Genomic DNA, 17,332 nt, shown 5'->3' with positions numbered 1-17,332 from the left:
AGGTCTTCTCAGCTGTGAGATCATAACAGATCCATATTTTTTCCTCACAGTTTTATGGGGTTTTTTATTGCTTAAATCTTTGTTCCATCAAATATTTTCTTTTCAAAATTAATTATTAAAATATACATTTAAATGCTTATCTATATTCATAAGGCTAAGAATAGCTAAAAAGAAGAGATTGTTTTCTCAACTCTGTGATCACATTTTTTTGAATGTTCATCCTTTGGCAGGTACAGATCTAGAATCGGCCCTAGACATAAAGTGGTTCAAAGTACAATCCACATGCATGCATATAATATAAACCTTATATATTATATAGATAATGTTGTTATCCTATAAAGAGATAGCAGATAGCTCTCCAGTAATAACTCGATAAAGGGATTCTACTCTACAAAATTTCAAAATTATATTGCCTGCAAAAATGAAGATGATCTAGAAGAGAAACACAGAGCTTCCTTGGGGAGGCAATTTACTTGACAGTTCTTGGTGCTGATTCTATACAGGGCTGGTGAGAGGGTTTAGTGCAGAATTCCCTTTTCTTCTTGTTCTTCTCTAGAGGCCAAACCATTTAGTGTGTCATTTTTGTATCAGATTTTTTTTTTTAAAGAAGGCATTGGAGATTTTTTTTTTTTTTTTGGTTGTGTTGGTCTTCGTTGCTACGTGTGGGCTTTCTCTAGTTGTGGTGAGCGGGGGCTACGCTTCGTTGTGGTGTGCGGGCTTCTCATTGCGGTGGCTTCTCTTACTGGGGAGCACGAGCTCTAGGCGTGTGGGCTTCAGCAGTTGTGGCTCATGGGCTCTAGAGCACAGGCTCAGTAGTTATGGCACACAGGCGGCTTAGTTGCTCCGCGGCATGTGGGATCTTCCCAGGCCAGGGCTCGAACCCATGTCCCTGCATTGGCAGGCGGATTCTAAACCACTGTGCCACCAGGGAAGCCCACTGTGTCATTTTTGATTCCAAGGTATTCTGACCTGCTGTAGGTGAAATTTATTTTCTGTCCTGATAGTTTTATAGGAGAACTATAGGAAAAGGAAAATTTTAATTCTTTTAGGTTTAATATATATGGACACATTGCTTTCAAAATACCTGTAACGAAATTCACTTCAAAATGAGACAGAAGGAGGACTTCCCTGGTGGCGCAGTGGTTAAGACTCCACGCTCCCAGTGCAAGGGGCCCGGGTTCGATCCCTGGTCAGGGAACTAGATCCCACATGCATGCAGCAACTGAAAGTTCGCATGCTGCAACTAAGGAGCCTGCCTGCCACAACTAAGACCCGGCGCAACCAAATTAATTAATTAATTAACAAAAAAAGGGACAGAAGGAAAAAGAAACAAAAAGAAAGCTGCTGTCCTAAAGAAACCAACTGTAGATCAGAAACTTGCCATTAATTTAAGAATTGTCATTAGCAGGGGGAGAGATAAATTAGGAGTTTGAGTTAAAGTATGCACACTACCATGTATAAAATAGATAACCAACAAGGACCTACTGTATAGCACAGGGAACTATACTCAGTATTTTGAAATAACCTATATGGGAAAAGAATCTGAAAAAATATATATATATATTATACCTGAAATCTGTACACCTGAAATTAATACAACATTATAAATCAATTATACTGCAATAAAAAATAAATTAGAAAAAAAAGAATTGCATTAGCCATCTAATCTTTTTAAGTCAAATATCTATATTAAATCTGTTTTTTCCTTTCATTTACTACATTAAGAATGAATAATCTCTATGAAGATAAGTGCCATATAAGGCAATGCATTATTAATTTTTAAACCCAATGAGATAAATAAAGTTGATCAAAATCCATGATCAGACAAAACAAGGCAAGAAGTTTATTAGCTTGGGTGGAAAAGGCAGATAGTTATAAATTAATTTGATTCATTCTTAGTAAATTCAGATGATAGGTATGAAATATATAAACGGACAGCATTTCTGCCCATGAGGTATTTATGTATTTTTCCTAGAAATGTCGGAGTTACACTGACAAATCACAATGGAAAGGCAGGCTGATTTCTGGAGAGTTCTTCCAATGTGGGTCTTTAATATTCAAGGCCATCAAATGTGACAAGGGAATCTTTTTAGATTTATTCCTGTTGGAACGTGCCAGGTTCAACAGTAAGATCTGGAGACTTACATTATCAGGAATCACAAGCTACTTACAAAAACAAGCCACTCTCTTCATTGTGATTTGGGAATGGGGCAAATTTCCAGGGATAAGTTGTCACCACAGCCAGGAACAACTGACTAAGAAAGAATGATCTCCGGGTTTTTCCAGAAAGCTGTCTGTTCATTAGGTAATGTTAAAATAGGACAAGGGTGGCAAGCTTTTAAACATTCCAGCCATAATATTTAATTTTAAATATTCTGTGAGGAACGCAGCCATCCCAGAAGTCTGCGTTAGCTGGTAAATGGCCTAGCGTTTTTGAAAAAAAAAATGTGAAAATAGCAAACAGCATTCTGAAGTAGAGAAAACCCATTTGTTACTAGCTAGCTGGAGGTCCTCAGGCATGTCACAATGCTCCACATTTGTATGGGGAAGGAATTAAGCTAGGCATTGGTTCTCAAGGCAGGCAGAACCGAGGAACCTCTTACCCAGCTTTTAAAGAACCCCACACAGACCAATTCAATCAGATTCTTGGGAGTGGTGTCCAGGCATCAATATTTTGTAAAATGTAGCAGGGTTGAGAAACACCAGACTAGATAACCTCTAAGGTCCCACCGAGATCTCAATAAATGAAGGGGAGAATTCAGAATACCAGCACAAGAAATGGAACTCAAAAAAACATAAAAGCCGTGCAAGTGTAAAGCAAACCCTAAGCAGGGGTGTACAACACACGAATATCATCCGAGAATGATATTCTCACATGAACTGTGGCTTCATGAACAAAAAAATATGCTTGATTAGTAAAGATAACATCAATAAAAACATTCAAGGCACAGAACATGAAAGGTATTATGTCATTAACATCTGGTGGCACTGGTACTTTTTATCCAATTCCAAATTTATGACATACGTACATATCAAGCTCTGACCATTCAAAGACTCAAAGCTCTTTTCAATAGAAATTAAAAATCAAACAGTGTGAAATGGTAGGTTTTTAGTTTCTCACTGAAAAACATCAAGAGTTGATATGGCAAAAGCCAAGAGGTTACTTTACGAAGACATGTTCATTCCTTGCTTTTTGGATAAAGAGATAATGCTAAATGATAACAGCCAGAATCAATACTATGACTAAGATTATGACTAAGCACTGCAGGTTGATTCTTAGAAGGAATTCATTTGAACTGGGCCTCAGAAAATAAAACAAAATAAAAACCCTCCCTCATGTGACCTTCTATCTTGGATTTTAGCCAATAGGGCCTGAGTTCTTAAACTGCATATTAGACATGGGCCTTGTCTGGGCATCTGTGAATCCTGGAACTGCCTGTAAAAACTGTGTGTGTGGGCCTGCATGGGTGTACCCATGCACAGAGCTTTCTTATCCTTTTTTGAGTCAAGAACTCCTTTGGTAGACTATGGACCCCTTCTCAGAAAAATGTTTTTAAATGCATAAAACACAAATGACTGCAAAGAAAAAAAAATGAATTAGTTATCAAAATGGTTTTGTAAAATTACAGGACAGTAATAAATGTCCTTCTTTATCAGCATATTAAAAAACAAGATCCTGATGCTTAGGTAGACAGCTATAGTAATCATCTAAATTTCGGAGTAATAAAGAACACAGTTATTTTCATGACATCAGCAATATTGGCAACAACTTACGTGATATGAAAATATCTGTAACTTCCATTGCTGATATAATCACAGGTACTGTTAATACTGCTATGATTTGTTGTCTGTGATCATCATTGAAGGAAGTGAGACATTTCTATTATAGGTTATAAAAATAATTTCCCCATCTAAGTTCACAACCCTCCTAAATCCTCTGGACTCCAGATGAAGAACTTCTCATCTATATCTTTATCCATCTTGAGGGGGTTTGATGATACGCCTCCAGCAAGGATAGAACATTAGACCACAAAGCACTTAATAAGCATTTCAAGGATTGGTTTCCATAAGGCCCTGCAGACACAGAGCCCTGGAAAGTCACAAAACAGTAGGGAAAAGCTGAAGGGCTCTCTGAGGTGGGACCGTAAGAAATGCTCTGTGAGTTTCTGGAGCTAAAGTTCAAATGCATCTTATTTTTAATTATGTTTTAATGTTTTGCATAGTTCCTAAAACATGTACAGTGACTTACAGGATCCATAAAGCACAGCAAAAGCTCACTTCTGAGTGGATGAGAAAAAGAGAAAACAGCATAAGGGGCATAAAGTGAAATGATACCAAGCACGAAGCTGGTGCAAAAGTAGAAAGTGAGCCACAAATTTGCTTCCGAGCTTTGTGGCAAAAATAAAGCTGGACAGTCACAGAATGCACAGTTTCCAAAGGATTACACACACACACACACACACACACACACACACACACACACAAACCCTCAGAAAAAATACAGCCTTTCTGGTACTAAGACTGAAGAGATATTTCTCCCATGGATCTTTATAAAGAGAATATCATGCGTTGTAATTAATGAACAATATCTTCAATAATATCATTAAAAGAGACACAACAATGAGTTCCCTAGAACTTTTTAAAAAATAATGTTTTTTTTTTAAACAAAACAATGGCAATACAGCAAACACGATTCAACTGGGGGCTCATGAAGTAGAGCTGGGTACTCAGCTTTCTGAAGTCAGATGTGAGTGATGTGCTGACAGGCCATTGACTTAAGTCAGTCGGAACTGAACACTGGTCCCCCATTGTCAAAAGCAGGAGGTGGCGCACTTTTCTTAAAGAGGCGGATAACAAATATTTTCAGCTTTACAGGCCATAGAGTCTATTGCAAATACTCATCTCTGCAGTGAAAGCAGCCACAACATGTAAATAAATGGGCATCACTGTGTTCTAATAAGCTTTATTTATGGACACTGAAATGTGAATTTCATACACTTTTCACATGTTGTGAGATATAATTCTTCCTTTGATTTTTTACCCAACCATTTAAAAACCATTCTTAGCTTACAGGTTATACCAAAACAGGATGAGGGCTGGATTTGGCCACAGGACATAATTTCTTAACTGCTGGTCTACAGGATCAAGTTTTCTCCAGATACCTCCTTGACTCTTGTATCCTTCTCTTTCCTCAAGCCTCTGTCTAAATCAGCTTTTTAAGGTAATAACTCCTTCTATACTTTATATGCAACTATACACAGATCCAAGCAGGGTGCTATCATGGAGACAGACGTGGCTTCAGAATTCATATGTCCCATGGAAATAAGAAGGTAATCCAGCATGAATTAGCAGCAAAGAAATGGTTTAGTTTCCAGTCTCCTCATTAAAATAAACATACAGACACAACACCGAAAAAATGGTAATAAAATTTGAATACACAACCTTCTCTATTTAAAGGATCACGTGCTATTTTTTTAGAAGCATATAAAATATGGGTATAATTAGCTGAATCACTTAATTCATGTATTGTAGTGTTTACAGCACTAGATGTCCCAATGAAAATGAGGCCATATGGTGTTTCACAGCACACAATTAACTTGGTACAATCCCAATAAGAAAGCCTTCATTCTAAATATCATTCAGGTGTCCCTGAGCTTCTGTCTGCTTGGAGACAAAACAAAGAACTAGGCCACTGAACTTGGCAAACTTGGGTTGTCTCTACTATTATATGGGCTCACCAGAAGGCGTAGGGAATTTATCCCATCTCTTTATTTTAGTAAAGATTTGTAATCCTTATAGCCACCCATTCTAGAGAGCGGCTAGGATAATTAATAAGAATTTATGAATAAGCCTTGATGAGTATGATGAAAGAAAGGTATTAATGCAGACCTAGAGGAACCCTGCTATAATTCAGAGAGGGGGCAATTGCCCTCATGGAAACACAATACACATCAAATCAAGTCTCCTAGAAATGTGTAACTGCCTTCAGAAGATGCTCTAATCCACACAATTATAGTGTTCAGCACAGGTCTTAGCTGCCCTTCTAAACACCAGCCCTGTAAGTGTTCCACTGAAGGCTGTGTTTCATTACCTCTGTATTTTCTTCATATTCTTTTGCAATTGGTTCTGGTAATGAGGCTGTGTATATGACACAAGCTCCTTGAACCATGAAAGATTAAAATTCTGTGCTGAGCTGTGGAAATGTCAATGAAACCTCTAGTACATCCAGAGAACAGGCCTGTAGCTTATGGGGCTTTGGGAACTTGTAACTCATGAATGCTCGACTGTGCAGCGCCCACATAATGAACAAGGCCAGGTCTAGAGTTACATGTAAGTCACTGCAATTATTTCTAAGGACACTTTTTCTTGGGTATATGCATTCACCCACTAGAACACTGAAGCTTTGTATTATTAAGGTGAAATGTTGGGTTCGATTCCAAACACTACCGTTCCTAAAATTGGCCGCAAAGCGTCATCCAAACTAACATTTATTGCCTTTTAATGGCATTTGCTCAAATCCACATCTTCTAAAGATTATATACAACATTCCAAAAAGCACCTGAGGAAAATCCCTTTCAAAGCGACCAACTAATCTTTTCAGTTTCTTCACTGCGTTAATCTGCATCCACAAAGTTTAAATGTATGTTTCAATCGTCAGAATAATCTTCATTTTGACAGTTGTAGTATCCATGACATCTATTACATTAACGAATGAAAAAAAAAAAAGAATCATTGAAAACATGGCGTTCGAATTTAGGAGGGAGTCAGCTCTGCCACTCACACTAATGCATCCTAAGGCGAGTTATTTAATCTCAATAAGCCTTACTGTTCTCAACTATAAAATGGGGATAAGAACATCAACTACTCCATAGGTTACTGTGAGGAGGAGATGAGTTACTGTATGGAAAGTCCCCGAATAAATGCTTGTTCCCTTCCCCTATCTAAGGAACTCAACTGGATCAACAAGGTACCTTCCTCAACCTTGAGGGAGACTCTTAACCTAATCAAGAATGAACATCACAATGTGATGTTTAAAGGACTTATTAAACCAGAGCCTCAACACTGAGAAGAAAATGGAAGAAACCAGGTGTTTATGATGACTCAGACTTTTCCATTCACTGAATGGCTGACTAAGCAGAGGCAACACATCCTTTTAAGAGAATTTTGTACCCAAGGTGTCTCACACTGTGAACGCATGGATTCTGAGATTTAATTTCTCTACTGTCACTACTACTCCCTTCATTTAAATAAGGTAACCTCTCTATTAAAGGACTTCGATCTCAGCCCCTACAATTACACGCAGCCAACGCTGCTCTTCTCCCCTTGAGCGTGGGCTCCGGCCTTTTACACAGTGGTCTCCTGGCAATCAGAATCCAAGTCTTCCTAGTAGCTGTCAATGAGGCTATGGCCCAGGATTGCTGAAAACTTAAGACTTTCCCGACCTATGATGACAGAATGAGACAAACTCCCCAAATGTTTCTTCCAAACGTCGTGGAAAGCGCCATTTAGGACCTCACAATTTCCAGGCACTCCTCATTGGTCCCCAGTGAAATGGAAGCATTATCTGGTTGCCAACATCCTTAAGCCTTGACTTCCAGGTAAGTCAAATTTTTATTTTGTGAAAAATACATGGGTAGCCTGGTTTCCTTTTATCATTGACAAATCACTGTTACAACTTGGCTCAAGTATTAGCAGCTTTAGTGGAAACAAATCATTCTGTTCACATTTGTTGAATACTGACCTAGTGGTAAAACTAGGCAAGAAAAACTATTACCCCTACTTGTTGAGTCTGAGCACAAAGAAAATTTATTTTCCAATTATTCACCTTATGTCACCATAAAGAAAGAAATGTGTGTGATGGCAAGGGTAACATGCATTTGCGAGTGTATGCCGCTTATTCTTTTTACAAAAGTGCTGGGGAATGTCTCAATAGAATTCTTTATTACTATGTTGAGATATCAGCAGTAGGCAGCTGACAAAATATTTTACAAATGAAGCAGTAATATATTACTAGTTGCCCAAACCTGCTGTGTTTGCTACTTGGCATTTGTCTCATTCCCTCTATGAAATAAACAACTTATTAACTACAGAGGAGCTAATAAGATTTTAACTTCTCCTGTGGGGAACTCTCTAAAGATTTATTTCAGTTAAATGAGTTCCCTCCTGACTATTTGTTCACAAACTTGCTTCAGGAGATGGTGAGGACTAAATGAGTTAATGCACAGGCAGGCTCTGGAAACAGTGCCTGCCACATCAGAGGTTCTCAATGCAGATGATAAACAAGTCACAACAGAGTGGGAATTTTCTAACAAAACATGCTCTAAAAATCGAAACTCTTGATAAATATGCAAATCCCATAGTCAGAATTGTAATCTCTATGTTTTATTAGATCTCTTCTTAGTCAAATGGCTAATTTAAACACAGTAGATGAATGCAAATTTTTTAATTTTATTTTTTAGTAACTACTAGGAACATTGTTGTATTAGTGACACAATGGCCCAAGAGCTGTACTTATTCATATAATTCAGGAAAAGATTCTATCGGAACTCAGCAATTAGTTAGATTTGGTTGGCAGGACCACACAATTATTGTGATCGACTTCATTGTACTTCATGAACTTAGGAAACAATGGAAATGAATGGATTTAGAGATAAAACTGGAAATTCCGAGAACTACAACAAGAACTGAGACCTTAATGTATAACTGAACTTGCCCCAACTTTTGCCTAATATAGTTTTATCTGTATTGCACACTATGAAATCATTATTATCTTTTTTCCTGTTTTTGATAAAATAATTAAACTGTTTGAGAAGGTTTAAGGAAGAGTATGTGAGGTTGGGGAGTTTGGGAGGGTATGAGTTGAATTTTCTAAAGAGAAACAGACTGGCCCATGAAAAATATTTCAAAATGGTAAAGTTACATTTTTCAAACACTGCTCTCTGATGCGTGTTTTCTATCTCCAGAATATCAAAACAAGATGCTAAAGCTAAATCAAAGTGTAAGTGTGGGGCTTCCCTGGTGGCACAGTGGTTAAGAATCCGCCTGCCAATGCAGGGGACACGGGTTCGAGCCCTGGCCTGGGAAGATCCCACATGCCGCAGAGCAGCTAAGCCCGTGCGCCACAACTACTGAGCCTGAGCTCTAGAGCCTGCGAGCCACAACTGCTGAGCCCACGTGCCACAACTACTGAAGCCTGCACGCCTGGAGCCCGTGCTCCGCAACAAGAGAAGCCATGACAATTAGAAGCCCGCACGCCGCAACGAAGAGTAGCCCCCGCTGGCCGCAACTAGGGAAAGCCCGCACACAGTAACAAAGACCCAGCACAGCCAAAAATAAATAAATTTATTTAAAAAAAAAAAAAGTGTAACTGTGACTCACTGATAACCAACTTGGGAGTGTTTTTTTTTTTTTTTAAATTTATGGAAACTATTTCCCAGTATGTAAAAGAAAAAAAGAAAGCTATAGAAAATGGGAAAGGCCTCTTTCAAAGGGCACATAATAAAGAGAAAAGTGCTAGGCCTGTATTTAGGTGCTCAGAGTTCCAGCTCAGTGGTGGTTTCACCAACCAGCTGGCCAGGAAGATGGTCGTGGGGCTTAGCAAAGCTCTGAAATACTGTGTATCAACTTGAACGGCTTGAACATGAGCTCTTAATTTTCCTTCCAGAAGTAAAGTGCTAGGGTTCTTTAAAAAATACATTTTTAAAGTAGGAACAGCCTGAATAAAAAGTAAATAATTTAAATTTTTAATTTAGGAGAAAAAAAAGGGATTTTAAAAAATGTATGAAAAATCAGTTGGAAATTTTATTGCTTTTGGCCCAACGTCACTGTAATACTGACTGGGCAGAAGGTTGAAAGAATACACAAGTTGTGGGTGGGGTGTTGCAGTTAGAAAAAGTAAACGCTATGTTCTGAATAGTTTAAAGACAGTGTTTGAATGGCCTAAAAAACTATAATTAAAGAACATAAGGCTGGGGACTTCCCTGGTGGCGCAGTGGTTAAGAATCCGCCTGCCAATGCAGGGGACATGGGTTCGAGTCCTGGTCCTGGAAGATCCCACATGCCGCGGAGCAACTAAGCCCGTGCGCCACAACTACTGAACCTGCGTTCTAGAGCCCGCAAGCCACAACTACTCAGCCCGCGTGCCACAACTACTGAAGCCCGCGCGCCTAGAGCCCGTGCTCCGCAACAAGAGAAGCCACGACAATGAGAAGCCCGCGCACTGCAACAAAGAGTAGCCCCCGCTCACTGCAACTAGAGAAAGCCCGCGTGCAGCAACGAAGACCCAATGCAGCCAAACATAAATAAATAAATAAATAAGAATATAAGGCTTTGGTAGCTCTAGTAAACAATGGAAACGAAAGGTCCTGGTTGGGTCATTCAAAAAATATTTGTTGAGTGAATGAAGTGAATAAATACGTAAGTGAGGATCTGACACGAACTAAAAAAGGAAAAGTTTTTAGAGCTCTTAAAGGAAAACAAAATAATATACAATGGAATCACAGCAGAGGACGAAAAAGTTAATTCAGGTTTTTAACAGTAGGAAATATATAAAAATAAAAATCATCACCAACATCTTAGTTGCCTATTTTGCTAAAAGTTGAGAAAGCATGAGTTATCCATAAATAAATGATTAGGGAAGGTATAGATGAATGAAGTAATGGGGATAAAATCTCAGACTACACTGTAGGTGGTTTAGGTCTCCAAGCAAAGTCTGCAAATAATTTTTCAAGCCCACTCTCAGCATGCATTAAAAAGAAAAAAAGTAATTGTAATATTAGACTGGACATAGATGCTTGGTGGGTAAAAATCCATATTTTTATAACAAAACATATAAAGATGTTAACTAGATATTTAAAGCAAATATTAACCTAGCATAGAAATGATCACTTTTAATGATGTAGCATTTGATATATTTATGTAACTCTTTTAGAAAAGCTTGATAACAGGTCACATTTTTTTTTGCCAAAATTTAATATTTGGTGCTACACAGATATTAGATTGAGCTTGCCATGTTTATGCTGCACACATGTTTTCACAATACCAGTAATAGAAAAATCAACTTCAGGAGTAAATGTGAAATACAGAAAGAATTGCTGATTAGATTTTAAAGGAAGTCACACCAGCCAACTGATGGAAGTCACCTTACGCACCATGTGTTATCAGAGGCAAGTTAGATTTTAAGTTTTAATACAATGGCTCTTTTGCAGAGAGAAAAAAATATTTCCATCTTGTGTGCCAACTTATTCTAAACTGAAAAAAAATTATTTGGTGATCAAAAGGCAGGAAAGAGGATCAATAAGACCACATTTGTCACGAATCCAATGTTAATGTTAATTAACCTTTCTGAAAAAGTTCTATTTAATATTTATCAGAAACAAAGGGAGCTTAGATGCCAGTGTGAGTCTGAGAAGGGGAGTGGTGTCCTGGGCCTGGTGCTGGGCTTGCGGTAAGAGGAACCAAATAGCTTCGGGGACCCTGAAAGCAGGGGCACTGGCTGTGCTGCTGAGCCTCAACAGATCCCAAGGGAGAGGAAGCAGGGACAGACGCCAGCAGCCCCTGGAGCCCCTCAAAGTCCCAGCATGGTCACACTAGAGCAGAAGCACAGTTCCGACCCTTCTGGGAGTAGAGGGGCAATGTCAAAGATCTTAGACAGCCTAACCGAACTTCCCCCAGAGTTGTGCTGGGGCAGCACAATGACCTCAAAGTACCCACGAGAGCATGAGAGAAGCAAGGAAAGGTGCTGAAACTGAAGGAGCTTTCAGACAGGAATGCACTTGAACTGGACCAACACTAAGGATGAGACAGGACAATGCACATCTCTACGGATGCCTGTAAGGCAGAGGCCACAAGACAAGGTGAGCACTGCTCACGTCCTCCGCCTTCAGCCCAGACCTTAGCACTTTGTAGGGAAAAAGGATATTTAATATTTTAAAAGGATATTAAATATTTAATTTAAATTAAATATTTCTGACTTAAGTTCACTTGTTCTTAAAGTACTCCTTTTATAAGAATGTCATAGGTATAATAAGGGAAAGGTATGATATGAAATGTTAAGGATACACAGGAATCAAGAAAAGGCAGAGATTTTTTTGTTTCCAGCGATGATGGTCTAGGTTATACAGTCCCATCCTTCATAAAAACAAATTTCAAGTGCAGGCTATAATATACAATAATCTAATTAGAAACATCAAATACCCGAGAAGATAATAAGGAACTACCAGGCCAAAATGTGCGGGAAAGCAAGACCCTAAGAGGTAAGCAAGCGGGGAGGCACTTTTGCCCTGATAAGGGGCAGATGTGCATGGATTTTGACAGCCTCACGGGGGAGGTGAAACAGAAATCGAAGACTAGAACGTACCCAAGTGGGGAGAATACAAAGGCCTTTGTCTGCACTAAGCTGAGTTTCCCAAGAGTCACCCCCTAAAAATAACAGTGAACCAGAATCAACCCACTTCCCACCCCGAAAGACTGCAGGGACAATGGCCTTGACATGGGAAGTGTACATAAGGAGGCACAGGGGCGTAGTCCATGAGGACTTGTACTCACCAGCTGGTCCCTGTGTGCAAAACTGCAGCTCGAATTCACGTCACCTGGGTGGTCCAAAAAACTTTAAGTGGTAAGTTTAGGTCAAAGTGGTGCCAGACTAGTAGTGCCACCAGGCACCTGGCAGAGACAAAAGCAAGTCCTCCAGGGGGTTGGCAGGGTGCGGGGAAGGCCATTCATCCTAAGCCTCAAAGAATCCCTACAGGAAATTTTTCAGTGGTAATGATGAATATCCAGGCAAAAATAAGCAAGCACCCAAGAGCAGACAGGTAAGAGGGGAGTGGGGGAAATCTAAGCAAAATAGAGATGCTAAAAACAAATTCATTCACTAATGAATTTGCAGCCTTTTATGCAAAAAATATTTATGGAGCACCTACTCAGTGCCAGGCTCTATGCAAAGTTGCTGGGGACAGGTGCCATTTCACCTGTCGGATGAGCAAATCACCTAAGGGATGAAAGGTTAGTTGAAATGTCATTATATTTATGTTTATTTACTTTTAGTTTCTGTGTTTTCCAAAGACTTCCAAACACAAAGATGAGTGCCCATTACTATTTAGTGACAGGTTTTGAAATAAACAGTAATCGCCTAGGACTGAAATTGACATCACTGATTCCTTTCTCAGACTCTCATTCCCTAAAGGTTCCATGTTTGAGTTCAGCCTAATTATCCTCTAAGCAAACCAGAGAGCCACATGCATTAACAGAAAGACAAAGTGCTGAAAGATAAAGATAACTATCTCAGAGATAAAAAAACTCAGAGTTAATGATATTTATCTTTAACGGTAAAAGTCCAAAGAGATGATCATGGAATAACAGCATGAATCAGACAACATTAATTTTAAGATAGATCTGGAAACAGTTGAAGGCACAGGAAGGGTGAAGAGAAATTAGTCTAAACTTTACTTATATATAGATTGCCTTTCTTGGCCAAGGTTGTTGGCAAAATCTTGCTGATTATTTGGGTTATTCTGGTATGTCCACACTACTTATCAACCTTTGTCTTCTATTCAGCTTTTTACAATTAGAATTCAAATCATCACCTCTATACTTCTTTATTTGTTTGCTTTTATTAAATATTCTCATGGTTGTCATTTACTGAGCCTTTGGAATGGTCTGACCTGTGCTTTCTTCTCCTTGCTGGGCAAACCAAGACAGTATGGTGTAATAAAAATAATAACAGTGGCAACTGCATATGGGCCTAGAACTGAGCAAGACAGTTTTTAGGAGTTATTTACTCCTCACAACAATTGTAAGGGGTAAGTCATTACAGATGAGGAAATTTATGGGCCAGAGAAATAGAGGGAGCAGAAGCAGGGGCTTCAAAGTTGAACAAACTTGAATTTAAATCCTGACCTGCTCCTGGCATTTCTCCTCCCCTAGAAGTGAGGCTCGGTTTTCTGGGGTGAAGGCTGCTGTGAGGATGAAATGAAATACAGCACAACTTAGGGCCAGGACTCTGGGAAGTATTTGTTTTTCCTTCCTTCCAATGGTTGCTCATCTGGAAATTCATGTCTTGTCTTACACAGCATCTTCAAATAGTTTTAAAAGTAGCTACCTCCAGGAAAATAATGGAATATTGTACAGAGTTTTTAAAATAATAAAAAGGTGGATAATCACTTACATTTAGGGAGAGCTTTAACTTTTCAGTAGCCCTTCACTCCCTTCCAAACACTGGCTTGTTTGACCCTTTGGAAAATATTTTAATATCTCAGTTGACTTTTTTAGATTGGTTGTCTCCAGGACATAACATTGTCTGTGGGCCTTGAAAAATGCTAATCCAGGACATGATGCAAGAAGAAAGGACCAGGTCTTTGCCTTTCTTTCCAGTCCTCTGGCTGCAGTCTGCCTCCTTCCTTCTCCTGGGATCTATGTGTGTGTCGACGGGATGGGAGGTGGCCAGGGTTGGAAGTAAATCAAGGGTGGGAGGGAGGGCTGTGACACGTAGCTGTCTTTGGTTGCCATGGTAAGGATGCCTAACACAGGAAGAATGTGCTACCTTCCCTTATAAAAGAAACTTTCCTTTTTTACTTTTCTCAAGCTTGTGAGAAAATCATCCTACCTTCTCACATTTAAACCAAAACTACCTACTCCTCTAACAGTGGTCTGAACTAAAAGGCTATATTCACCCAGAGAGTGTGGCTAAAAAAACCCCGGGAAAGATGTATTCACCCCAGTATCCTGGCTGGCACACAGTAGGGGCTCAACAAATATTTGGAGTTACTGCAGTACCTGGGGTGTGAACTGATCATCCTCTGTTGACAATAGAGAACATAATGTAATGATTTCTGCGAGTCCCTAAAAAGATCGGCCCAGCCTCACTTCCAGGAAACCTTCCTAGATCAGCAAGACTCACTTCTCAAATAATTGATTAGTTCAGAGGTCACACATGTGGACAGATTTTGTTTTGGCTTGCAAAGTTTCAAAACACATTTTGAATTAATATTTAAAGCTTGAGAGATTTCATATGCATTTACAGCTGACTTGCTTTACCCAATAGTGTCTATCCACCCCTTTGGGGAACTTGTGCTGGTGCCCTGGATTATAACCATGTTGGCTAAATAAAAGTTCACAAGTCCTACTAGCTGTTTCAGGTGTTAATTTCATCCTATGCAGAACACACACACACACACACACACACACACACACACACCCCTCCAAACAAAAAATAGAAGGTTCCAAATGTGTAAATAAAAAAACCAAACCCTCCGGCCCTCGAATTTCTCACTTTCTCTGTCTGTGCAGTTGCCGCGATCAGTGTGTAAAACACATGTTTTCAAACCTTTCACTTCACAGGCTCTTGCTGACCGGAGGCATGAAGGGGAAAGACCACCTATCCCTTCATTACTAATGCTTGACAAAGCAACCCCATTGGGAAGGAATTCTTGATGAAAGCAAGGAGGTAAGAATTAAAACCTCACTGATATAAAAGGCTACTAAGTGCCACAGCAGGTTGTCATTTAGAGGATAACCTTGAGAATTTTACAGAAATTAATAAAATTAAATAGGAATAAAACACAAGTGACTTGCATTTAACAATATTTTCGAATGTAATACTGAGAGTCTCTCCACTTTAAAATCGCTCCTATAAAAGGCAACTGGACCCCGACCATTCTCCCATCTCAAGTTGATGCCGCCTTCCCCCTGGATCTTCCTGCGGGTCCAGTGTGGTTCCCTGAAACCAAAGAGCCCCCATTCCCTTCCCCTTGGTGCTGAAGTCCACACTTCTGGCCCCTGCATGGCCCCTCCACTCCCCTTCTCCAATTCATGTTTTTTTCACCTCTCCCGCCGCCTGCCACAAAAACACCTCAAAGGTATTTCAGTAATAAGTATTATATAATAATAGTAATAAACATTTATTTATTGATCACCTACTATGTGCCAAGCGCAAGTCTAACTGTTTGAGAGAGGTCAGCCCATTCCCTAACCACCATAATCGTCTGAGGCTTGTAGTGTGGTAGTGAAAAGGTGAGCGCTCAGCAGACTGCTGGCTGGGATCTGAACAAGGCTTGCAGACCACCCCTGGTGTGGCCCAAATGGTGACTACAAGGCTGTTTCCGACTCTAAGAATCTATGATCACTGCTGCCATGTTTAAGGATGCAAATTTTATAGGAGCCCCTATCACTAAGTGGGAAAGAAACTTTTCGAGGAACCCTCTATTTCCCACAATAGGATGGCCCAGATTAATCCTGGATAAGATTGAGCCTCCTGAAAACAGTCCCCTCATCTCACTCCACCAAGCTGAGGGGCCCCCCATGACTGAACCTGAGGTGCCACCCGATTCCAACAGGGAGCTGAATCAAGCTAGAGTCCTGCCAGTGTAGAAATGCAATTTCCTCCCTTACGTCTAGATGGTCGTAGTTTCCTTTATGAATGTCTGTCATGAAAGTCCACTCCAAGGAGTTTCCGTGGACAAAACCCCAATGACTCACTGACGTGTGCCCCGCGACCAAACCTGGCAGGACCGAGTTCCCTCAGCCCACCACCCGCTGGACCCGCGCGGAGCTCATTCAGAAGAAAAGATGGGTCTGGAAAACCTCTTGGAGAAGAAAGGAAATTTCCCATCTCTGGTCCTTTCTCTTAACTGGGACCCACTCTGCCAGCTCCGGAGGTCTGTCCCGGCCGTGACGACCCCACGGGGCGCAGGTTCCCAGAGACGCGGGGCGGGAAGGGGCTGCCCGACAAGGGCTGCCCCGGGAGTCCCGGCCGAGCCTCGCCCTCCTGCTTCCCTCCTCCTCCTCTTCCTCCTCCCCGCGCCCCAGCCTTGGCGCCGGGGCTGCTCGCCTCCGAGCGTCCCGGGGTTGGAGCGGAGTAGGAAGGCAGGAGACTCGAAGCCTACCGTCTTCTGTTTCTTGACCCCGGACGACATGCTGGCTGGCTGCGGCGGTGCCCTGCGCGCTGGAACTCGGAGCCCAGCTCCTGGGAGCGGAAGCGCTAGGACGCTCGGTGGCGGCGGCAGTGGCTACTGCCGGACTCCCGAGAAGGAGGTATAAAAAGGCTCCACAGACACGTCGCACTTCCCTTGACCAGCCCCCTCCCCCTCCTCCTCCCGCCGTGCTCCTCTCCGCCCCGTCGGCTCCGCCAGCAGCGCCCAACCCAGGGGACCCGGCCGCCTCCTGGGCGGGGTCCCGGGTCCGGCCCCCTACGCCCCGGAGCGGCTCCGCCAGCCCGGGTCGGAGGCAGGACCTTGCAGCCGGGGGCTCGGATGGACACGCTCCGCGTGCAGTCGGAGGTCAAGTTCGCTGTCCGCGTTCCCACTCCTAGTGGCTGCCTGAGCTTCCCCCACCTCCC

The 17,332-nt window shown here is 41.1% G+C and overlaps 2 protein-coding genes across 2 annotated transcripts in view; both read right to left on the bottom strand.

Moving 5' to 3' along the window:
* PAPSS2 (3'-phosphoadenosine 5'-phosphosulfate synthase 2) overlaps positions 1 to 17,054 on the bottom strand; it is a 79,550-nt gene extending 62,496 nt beyond the window's left edge. The window contains exon 1 of the mRNA XM_027111926.1: positions 16,881 to 17,054. Within this exon, the coding sequence (XP_026967727.1) occupies positions 16,881 to 16,910 (30 nt within the window). The 5' untranslated portion in view covers positions 16,911 to 17,054. The remainder of the gene's footprint in view (positions 1 to 16,880) is intronic.
* Positions 1 to 17,332, bottom strand: part of MINPP1 (multiple inositol-polyphosphate phosphatase 1) — a 167,971-nt gene that overhangs the window by 33,843 nt on the left and 116,796 nt on the right. The gene's annotated exons all lie outside the window — the stretch shown is intronic.

Source organism: Aethalodelphis obliquidens, unplaced genomic scaffold (assembly GCF_003676395.1).
Source record: "Aethalodelphis obliquidens isolate GAN/ISIS:26980383/991018 unplaced genomic scaffold, ASM367639v1 scaffold11, whole genome shotgun sequence".
Classification (NCBI taxonomy): domain Eukaryota; kingdom Metazoa; phylum Chordata; class Mammalia; order Artiodactyla; family Delphinidae; genus Aethalodelphis; species Aethalodelphis obliquidens.
The sequence above is the reverse complement of the archived record's forward strand: the minus strand, read 5'-3'. Positions and strand labels throughout refer to the sequence as shown.